This window comes from Eubalaena glacialis, chromosome 15, assembly GCF_028564815.1.
Source record: "Eubalaena glacialis isolate mEubGla1 chromosome 15, mEubGla1.1.hap2.+ XY, whole genome shotgun sequence".
NCBI lineage: Eukaryota > Metazoa > Chordata > Mammalia > Artiodactyla > Balaenidae > Eubalaena > Eubalaena glacialis.
In genome coordinates, this window is record NC_083730.1 from 86,615,528 (window position 1) to 86,626,195 (window position 10,668).

The window sequence follows — 10,668 nt, forward strand, 5'->3', positions numbered from 1 at the left end:
CTACCACCCAGACTTAACAACCCCTCTTTTTCTTGTAGGTCTTTGTTTTAATTCTATGACATTTTATTACATATGGAGATTTGTATAACCACCACTACATTTAAGATACAGATGGTTCTGCCACCATGAGGGAACACCCTCATACTGTACAATGCCCACTCCCTCCTCTTTAACCCTTAGCAACCACTGATCTATTCATCTTCTTAATTTTTATTTTATTTTATTTTATTTTGGCTGCATCGCTCAGCTTGCGGGATCTTAGTTCCCCGACCAGGGATTGAACCTGGGCCCTCAGCAGTGAGAGGGTAGAGTCCTAACCACTGGACTGCCAGGGAATTCCCTATTCATCTTCTTTATAACTTTGTCATTTCAAGAATGTTACATAAATGGGATCATACAGTATGAAACTTTTTTATTTTTTTAATTTTATTTATTTATTTATTTTTGGCTGTGTTGGGTCTTCGTTTCTGTGCGAGGGCTTTCTCTAGTTGCGGCGAGCGGGGGCCACTCTTCATCGCGGTGCGCGGGCCTCTCACTATCGCGGCCTCTCTTGTTGCGGAGCACAAGCTCCAGACGCGCAGGCTCAGTAGTTGTGGCTCACGGGCCTAGTTGCTCTGTGGCATGTGGGATCTTCCCAGACCAGGGCTCGAACCCGTGTCCCCTGCATTGGCAAGCAGATTCTCAACCACTGCGCCACCAGGGAAGCCCAGTATGAAACTTTTTAAGATTGGTCTTTTTTTTTTCCACTTAGCATAATGCCATTAAAATCCACCGAAATTGATACATGTGTCAAATAGTCTATTTCTTTTCATTGCGAAGTAGTATTCTATGGCATGCACGTGTCACAGGCTGTTTAACCATTCCCCCTTTGAAGGACATTTGCAGATCCTTCTTCTAAAATAAAGTAAAAGCATTACAGAGACAGTTGAGGCCTCCCCTCAATCAAGTGTTCCTCCTCCCTCCACAGAGGTCATCTGTATCTTGCAGCTGCTATGCATCCTTCTCATCCATGATTTTTGTTTTGTTACAGATTGATGCTTCCAAAATCCATGTTATTTTGTTTAGCATATTTTAAACATTTTAAAAAATGTTATCATATTACATGTGTCTTTTGGCAACTTGCTTTTTGCTCTACATGTTATGCTCAAGGTTCAGTTCTATTGATACAGGTAACTCTGGTTCATTTTTTTCTTCCCTGCTATGTATTGATAGTATTCCACTGGGTGCCTGTATTGCTGTTTATCTATTCCCCTCCTAATGGACACTTAGGTTGTTTCCTGGTTTTCACTATTACAAACACTGTTGCACTGAACATCCTTTACCTGCCTCCTTGTGAGATGGTAGCTTCATCAGAAAGACAAGAAGAATATTCAACAAGGAAGAAAGAGCTCAATCACCAGTTAGCTTTGGAAGAAGGGAAACTAACATTTATCGATCCACTCAGTACCAAGCATCGTGCCTGGAAGCTTAAGTACATGAGCTCAGCCTGGACCTGGGAGATCCCTAATGGTTGGGCAGCCTGAAAAGTTATTAACCCCTAATGGGTCAAGGCATTCACCCTACTTTTTTCAGTTCACATTGCTCATCTCTCACTTTGCGTTGTTTCAGAACTTTAAAGGCAAAGACTCTGGAGTCAGACTGCCTATATTTGTTCCCTCGGTTCATCACTTACAGGTCATATGACCTTTGGCAAATTATTCAAACTCTCTGGACCTCAGTTCCCTTATCTGTGAAATGGAATAGCACTTACCCTATGAAGTTATTGAAAGGATGAAACGAGATCACCTATGGAAAACACTAGGCATAGTGTCTGGCAGACGGCATGGAGGAAATCTTACGTACAAAAATTGATAGCGATCAAATGATGATAAATGAAGCATCTCTCTAATTATGAGTCTATCTTTGCTTCATGTTGTTTTACTGAAATAAAAAATGAATCAATACCATTTTCCTACTGAAGCATTGTATTCCAAAGGAGGGATATTTTGTAAGCACAATGAAAAGAAACCCACTGTCATTCAACCTGATGACATCAGTAGGCAGTTTTCTCTTCTTTTCAGTTACATTGGGAATGTCATGTATTGTTCCCAATACCTGTTGATGCCCGTAAATCCCTCTGTATACTGGCCAGTGCCCAGTATATCAGTATTTGTTAAGAGCCTAGAAGTGCTTGCCTTTCATAAGACAGGGCCATGGGATTGTGATCAGGCCTGAGGTTTGTAATGCCACACGCAAACCCCTTCTCCCTGAAGAGACAGGGGGTGACCAAATCTTAAACTTGAGCCCCAAGAGAATCCAGCACTGGGCTGTAAAATAGCCATGTTTCCTTTGTCATAGCAGACGCAGAACTCAGTGAACAGAATGTCATGGCCAGCTACTCACCACAGCTAAGCCTGTCAAAGAGTATGTCTTGGACTCGAGTTTATTAAGTAATATATAAAATTGCAAAGATTTTAATTCTCTGGGAAGGCCTTCAGAAGGGCTCTAGCAGTCAACATCTGGAGGTCCACATCTGTTTGGGTTTGGGGCAGTGTGACTGTATTTCTTCCTCAAGGTTGGCTGATTACCTGTCTGTTCTCCAGAGTTTTGTAACGTGGCAGAAGTTTCGGAAGCAAGAGAATTGAGATCAAGTCTGCTGAACGCGCAAACATGCTTTTTAAGCGAGTGATGTGGGCGATGGTCTGAAATGTTATCTGAGGAACGCCTGGCAGTCAGCATGATTTCATATAAAGAGTAGTTTAAAAATACCCTTTAGGGACTTCCCTGGTGGCACAGTGGTTAAGAATCCGCCTGCCAATGCAGGGGACACGGGTTCGAGCCCTGGTCTGGGAAGATCCCACATGCCGCGGAACAACGAAGCCCTTGTGCCACAGCTACTGAGCCTGCGCTCTAGAGCCCGTGAGCCACAACTACTGAGCCCGTGAGCCACAACTACTGAGCCCGTGTGCCACAACTACTGAAGCCCGCGTGCCTAGAGCCCATGCTCTGAAACAAGAGAAGCCACCGCAATGAGAAGCCGGTGCGCCGCAACGAAGAGTAGCTCCCGCTCACCGCAACTAGAGAAAAGCCCGCGCACGGCAATGAAGACCCAATGCAGCCAAAAATAAATAAATAAATTAATTAATATTTAAAAATTAAAATGCTTACTAGAGGAAGGTTGTTGGGGAGGGGGAATTGGATGAAGATAAAGATATAAACTTCCAGTTATAAGATAAATAATTCCTAGGGATGTGATGTATAACACGACAGATATAATTAACTCTGCTGTATGTTATAGATGAAAGTTGTTAAGAAAGTAAATCCTAAGAGTTCTCATCACAGGAAAAATTTTTTTCTGTTTCTTTAATTTTGTATCTATATGAGATGATAGATATTTACTAAACTTATCGTGATCATTATTTCATGTTGTATGTAAGTCAAATCATTATGCTTACACCTTAGACTTCTGCAGTGCTGTATGTCAATTATACCTCCATAAAACTGGGAAAAAAACCCAAAAAAAACCCCTTTACACAGCAGCCATGTGATTGTTGTCCTCATGACCCTTTTATAAAATGTGGTTTGGGACCAATCAGATTATTTCTTATGAGAATCTGACCTGAGAGACACAGGTATGGAGGGCTGAATCATGTTCATGGTTAAGAGCCGGGGTGAAGAGCTGTGAGCTGGTGTCCTGGGTCTGCCCGCGCCTGGTTTCATTCTCTCTTAGTTTCTGTGAGATACGCCACTGTATTTCTTCTCTCTTTAATTTTTTTGCTTAAGTTAATTTAAGTGTGTTTCAGTTACTTCATCCATAAGCACTTGGCGTTAAACAGTTATAGTGAGGCATCTTCTCCCAACCGTGAGAAAGGAAAAAAAACAAAAAGAGAGGAATTTCCAGTAACACAAACAACCCAGCCTCAACTATTGAAGAATTTCATCAAAATTTCCTTTCCAATTTGAAGAAGTCACCAATTTGATCCAAAAGATGGGGGAGCAGGCGATGATCCATATTTCCGTTGGTTGGTAATTGGTCAATTTCCAGTACCTAGTGGCTTCACCAAGGCACTGTGGTTAACTGAATCCCTCAGCTAAATTCTGATTGTAGAAGCAAAGTGGAGGAAGAGAGAGGCGGGCTGGGCTTGATGGACCGTCTGTGAATCCAACTGCTTGTTGTAAGCAGGAAGGTCAGCAGATTGACAGACCATAATCAGGAAGTATTTTGACTATTAAACCAAAAGGCATGTTAAGGACCAGAATACTAGGTGCAGTTTAAATCCCCTCCTGTCAGGCAAGGTGCCCTGGGGCAGATAGGCTAATAAACTTGGAAAGGTAAGAGAGTTCATAAAATCAGAAACAAAGACAATTTTGTACCCCTGATTTTATGGTTCTGGACTTAGGGGTAATCCCCTTTTTTTTTTTTTTTAACCTACACCATGCGGGATCTTAGTTCCCCGACCAGGGACTGAACTCGCACCCCCTGCAGTAGAAGCGAGGAGTCTTAACCACTGGACCGCCAGGGAAGTCCCAGGGCATTTGTTTGGGGGCAGCTAAAAGGAAGTCCTACTTTTTTACATCGCAGAGAGTAAACTCATGGAACTCATGACCCTAAGAACTGGTACCCTCCAAAATAAAGAGGAAGTAATGAAAAAGAGATGTGTAAATGTTGATAACTGCCCCTTCCAATATGTATATAGACACACAGACATGCATACATATAGTTACACACACACACTCACACACACACACTCACACGTACCACACACAGTTTGAGACTGAGTGGAATACACCATTGGTTTAGCCCAGAATGTCATTGCTTGCTCCCTTTTAAAATTAATGTTGGCATTCTCCTGGACAGGGAAACGGAAGTATTTAGGAGACTGCTCTCTCTTTTTTTTTTAATTGAAGTATAGTTGATTACAATGTTGTGTTCATTTCAGATATACAGCAAAGTGATTCAGTTATACATATATATACATATTCTTTTCCATTATGGTTTATTATAGGATACTGAATACAGTTCCCTGTGCTATACAGAAGGACCTTGTTGTTTATCTATTTTATACATAGTTTGTATCTGCTAAACCCAAACTCCTAATTTATCCCTCCCCCACCCCCTTTCCCCTTTGGTAACTATACGTTTGTTTTCGATGTCTGTGAGTCTGTTTCTGTTTCATAAATAAGTTCATGTGTATCATATTTTAGATTCCACATATAAATGATATCATACAGTATTTGTCTTTGTCTGGCTTACTTCATTTAATATGATAATCTCTAGGTCCATCCATGTTGCTGCAAATGGCATTATTTCTTTTCTTTTTAAATTTTTAATTTATTTATTTATTTTTGGCTGCGTTGGGTCTTCGTTGCTGTGCGTGGGCTTTCTCTAGTGGCGACGAGCGGGGGCTACTCTTTGTTGCAGTGCACGGGCTTCTCATTGCGGTGGCTTCTCTTGTTGCAGAGCACAGGCTTTAGGAGCGGGCTTCAGTAGTTGTGGCATGCGGGCTCAGTAGTTGTGGCTCGTGGGCTCTAGAGTGCAGGCTCAGTAGTTGTGGCGCACAGGCTTAGTTGCTCTGCGGCATGTGGGATCTTCCCGGACCAGGGCTCGAACCCGTGTCCCCTGCATTGGCAGGCAGATTCTTAACCACTGCGCTGCCAGGGAAGCCCTAAATTTTTGTTTTTTTAAGCCACCAAATTTGTGGTACTTTGTTATGGAGCCCTAGGAGACTAATACACTCACACACCTCGGGGCCTTTGCACTTACCATCCCCTCTGCCTAGAATGCCCTTCCTCCAGATTTTCGCACTGTTTGCTCTGTCTTGTTATTCATTGCTCAGCTCCAGGTCACTTCCCAGTCATCCCAGCCCCACCCCCTTTTTAGCCTGTCACCCTGCTTTGTTGGCTTCAGAGTCCTCATAGACATCCCAAGCTCCCTTTCCATTTATTTGTCTACTTCTTTTCTGTCCGCCTCCCCACCTTGAATGTGAGTTCTATGAGAAGAGGGTCTTGGGGACCTTGTTCCTTGCTCTATTTCCATCAACCACTCAGAACACAACAGCACACAGCTGGTGCTTAATACATAAAAGCTGATGGGATGAATGAAAAAAAGGACAGATGTGGGTTGTTAGTTCTGAACAGGTTGGAGTTTCACAACTGGGTGCCCTGCTGACTCCTGCATCTGGGGCTGGGGGAATCCCTACTTTCCTCTGAGCTCAGCTCTGCTCATCTCTTCCTCTTTAAGAAGGTAATCTCTGCTTCTAACTTTCTGTCTCTAGGAGTTAATTGAAAAAACAGACAAGCACACTGATCAAAAAACACTTCAGAACCTCAAGAATGTTCATCTTTCTTCCTTTACTGCCATTCAGCCATGGCTGGGAGGCTGAGTATCTGCATTTCTTATTGGCATCGGAGTCACAATGCCAAAGCAAGCCTCATCTTGCTAAAGAACTAATGAGTGGAAGTGAAAGCGTAACAGAAACTTGGACCGATCACAGACTCAAACCAGTACGTCTCCTTTCCATCCCAGAATTGGGAACTGAAACCATTCCACAGGAAGTTCTCTCTTCCCCCGGTCTGGCTGGATTCCTTTTTTAATGCACAAATACTCATAGCAACATTCACCAAGCCCTAAATAAAACAAAGTGCTCTTGCAATCCTGTCTGTACTACCCTTCTGAATTAAATTGTTTTTACATTTCCCAGCTCTCTCCCATCTTTGTTCGAATGCATGTGTAATTTTTACTTAACTATCTCATGTTGCAGCTCAGAGCCCACATCCTTTTCTTACTTTACAGTATGTGGTATTTTTCTACCAGGGCAACCTGGTTGAAAATTTTATGGGTTAACAGCCCATAAAATTCTCCACTTAAGTAAGGAGTCCATGTCTGTGAACCATCACCCAGACACATGCAACACCAGACTGTGTGTCTCATATAAAAGTTTATTGAAGTGGTAGATTTCTTATAAGTATAGAAACACAAGCAAATGAACCAGGAGGAAGCTTTCCCCCCTCTAGCCATTGGGCAGCATTTCCCTTTTAGTGATAAAAGCAAACAGAGGTGGCAAGCAGCTCTCTCCCTGAAGTCTTTTTAACAGTTCAACCTTCAAATTAGTGTAAACAAGAGAGGAATGGATTCCTTGCAGGTTGTAACATAAATGCCATTTCCTTTCCCTTACTAACACTGTTTTGCTCAGTCCCTCCTGTGGCAAATCCCCTCCTTACCAGCACTGGAAACTCAGATATTACCCAGAGCTCATGAGTTTCTGTCTGGTCCATTTCTGCTAAAGCATAGCTGAAAGATGGATTGGTCCCACGGAACCCAGGTGACCTCCTGGCTTGCCTGTGCTCCCTCCAGGAGCAATAATTCCCCTCCAATCACTTAGCTTTCCTTATCCCAGTGGGAGCCCACAAACAGGCTAGGTGTCACCCCAGGAGCTGAGAACCATCCAAGTCTCAGCCAGGTGAAGGAAAGAGGCCAGTGAGTCACAGGTGCCAGTGGGCATCTCTGCGGCTCCAACTCTCCAGCAGCAGAAATGTGGACAGTTTTGCCATCTTCAGTTCTGCGAGTGTCCAAGATTGAACAGAAGTTTCAGACGCCTAGAAGCTTCTTCCTCTGTTCCCCCAAGATCCCGGGGGAGACACGCTGCAACCAAGCAGCCCATGCTGCCAGACCAATTCTCTAAATCGGATTCTCTGGATCTGGAAGTTCTGGAAAACCACAGGCCAAGGCTCATGATGTTACTCTGTGTACCAGCCCAACTGCTTCTCCAGAGATCTTGGTCCTTGATGATCATCTCCCTTCTTGGCTTGGTTATTTTAAGGAGAGGCTGGAGTCAGATAAGAGGGGCTCTGAGGCTCACTGGGATTGGCCATTAAAGTGTCAGGAACGTTCTTGGTAGTACTCGGATCCCCCGTGAGCTCAACACTTGTGCTGCGGTTATTCTCGGACTCATCCGCCACCTTCCTCCGCAGGCAGCGGTTGATCCAGGCGGAGAAGAAGTTGGGGAAAGATGGGCTGGAGAAGTAATACACCAAAGGGTCCAGCATGCTGTTCATGTAGGTGAAGCTGAGGGTGATATAAAAAGCCAGGTCAACCGAGCGATAGGTGTCACAGTTCTTTGTACCAGCGGTGTGCAGGAGCCAGAAAATGCGTATGCGTGCGGCCACACTGGGCAGGAAGCAGATGATGAAGACAATGGCCACCACCATGATGAAGTTGATGGCCCTCTTGATCTTGGCATGCTTGTTCATTTGTCGCTGCCTCAGGCTCCAGATGATTCTGGCCGAGCAGAACAGGATGATGCCCAGGGGCAGGAAGAACTCCAGGAGGAACATGGCATCGTGCCAGCGGAAAGTGTGGCAGATGTTGAAGCTACTGCACAAATTTGAATTGTGATTCCTGATCAGCATCTTTTTGTACAGGAGGTGGATCGTCAGGCCGATGGTGATGCCCCACAGGAGGCAGGAGATGAGGGCCGCCGTCCGATTGGAGATCTTGTTCAGAGCGTGATGGGGATGGACCACTCGGAAATACCTGTCCACGGCCACCACCGTGAGGAAGATAATGCTGCCCTGGCGGTTCATGGCCAACATGAAGAGCATCATCCGGCATGGGATTTCCCCAAACCTCCAGTCCCACTTCCTCACGTAGTTGTCAGTCAGGAAAGGCAGGCAGATGATCAGGAGAAAGTCAGCCACAGCCAAGTTGAACAGAAACACCCGGCTGGCTTTCCAGGACTTGAGGTGGAAGCAGAAAACCCACAGGGCAAGGCCATTGCCCAGGAGCCCGAACACAAACTCCAGCCCCACCACCGGCGGCAGCACCTTGGCAATGAAATCATCCCGGAACACACAGCAGTTCTTCTTGCCTATTTCCAGAAAATGATTCTGCGGGTGGGACGGGTTCATGAGTGAATCGCGTTGGTCTTAGGGAGCGCCTCACCTAGTGAACGCTCAGGGAACGAGATATGGGTCTGAGTGGCGAACCTGTGGTTCAGCACTCGCCTTTATGTCATGTCAGGGTGTTGAAATAGATGACTGAATGGTTACCAGGAAACTACGAAATCGCTTTAAAAAAAAAAAAAAAAGCAGCAAGGCTCTTATGCAACCTGCTATTTGCATAAACAAATAACAAAAAAAAATCCCCCGGGCATATAAGAACCCACAAAATTTTCTAAATGTAAAGAATAAGTTTGGCCAAGCAGACTGTCATTGTGAATTATGACATGACATAATTCAAGCAGACTGAAATGTGGAAGGCTGTGTGCCTGCATATTGAATACTTAACATGGGAGAATTAATTCACTGTCATGTGGTTGCCTTGCATAATGAACAAAACAACAACAGCAATAATAATTTACTGTGCTCAACAGAAACGTGAAGAATTAGCATGGAATATTAACAGGCTTATGTTTTAAGAAACAGTAGCGTGTGTATGATTTTTTTTTTTTTTTTTTGGAAAGGCCGAGAGGACAGTAATTGTCTAGTATTTTATGAGGGCAGATGTGTTGCATTTGATGTTTCCATGCCATCTTCTTTGTAAAACATGGGTTGCTTTTCTACACCAGAACACTGCAATTAATCCCCAGCTAAGGGGGAAAAAAAGCTATTTGAGAGCAGCATGCCATTTCATAAGATGCTTGAAAACTTGAACCCAGTTTGGATTGCCAGTGGTATGTTACAATAAGTTAGTTTTTTTTCTTTGTTTGTGTTAGATTTTGAGATGCCTTCTTGCTCAAGTAAGTAATTTATTGTTGAGCACGTGACTTACTAAAATTAATAAGCTTTCTTTTTTAGAGCAGTTTTAGGTTCCCAGCAAAGCTGAGTGGAAAGTACAGAGCGTATATATACCAGCGGTATACCAGCGGTATACCAGCCGTCCCCACACGCACACAACCTCCCCCATGATGCACGTGATATTTTAAAAGCCCCCATTTTTGGGAAATTAAACTTAGAGAATGTAAAAAGACTTTGACCTCTGCCTTGCAGCAGGTCATCGTTTCACACATCATTTCTTTGCTTTTCAGTATAATTGGGTGTAACACTACAGAACATTTCCACCCTGTAATATTTTGGTCAGATGAATTCTTGCCGTGCAAGAGGTTCTGAGTTGTGTTGCTTCTACTTTGAGTGAGAAGTAGGACATCTGCTTCTTTAGTTTCACACCCAGGTTCCACGATAGGGATTTGTAGACTCCTCCCAGGAAACGGCAGTCAGGATGATCTAATGTTAGACTCACACAGGAAGGAGTGGCACTTGATGATGAAGACGATGATGAAGATGGTGTTGGCACCCCCATTAGGGAGAGCTTCCTTTGTGCCAGACGCCATGCTCAGTGCTTTATTTTTATTTATTTATTTATTTGGCTGCGCTGCTCGGCATGCAGGATCTTAGTTCCCTGACCAGGGATTGAACCTGTGTCCCCCGCAGTGGAAGCTTGGAGTCTTAACCACTGGACTGCCAGGGAAATCCCATCATTATCTGAAATACATTATCTTGTTTTCCCCTGACTGCAGTCCATGAGGTAGGGACTGTTACTGATTCCAATTTCAAAATGAGGAAGCTCAGAGAGGTTGGTCATCTATTCAAGGCTACGCAGCTAATAAGATTTGAATCTGGCCCTGGCTTCAAGGCCTGTGTCCCTGACCATTACACTACACTCCCTCTTATTATATTATTGCCCTTTCTAGA

General features: G+C 44.0%; 1 protein-coding gene across 1 annotated transcript; it reads right to left on the reverse strand.

Annotated features, from left to right (window-relative positions):
• Positions 1–6,935: 6,935 nt before the first annotated feature.
• Positions 6,936–8,886, reverse strand: LOC133075610 (hydroxycarboxylic acid receptor 2). Its single transcript, XM_061169938.1, has one exon. The coding sequence runs from the start codon at positions 8,884–8,886 to the stop codon at positions 7,795–7,797; it is 1,092 nt and encodes a 363-aa protein (XP_061025921.1). The 3' UTR covers positions 6,936–7,794.
• Positions 8,887–10,668: the final 1,782 nt, after the last annotated feature.

Bases quoted from the DNA above. Each gene is read 5' to 3' on its own strand.
- LOC133075610 (XM_061169938.1), bottom strand. From the start codon at position 8,886: ATGAACCCGTCCCACCCGCAGAATCATTTTCTGGAAATAGGCAAGAAG.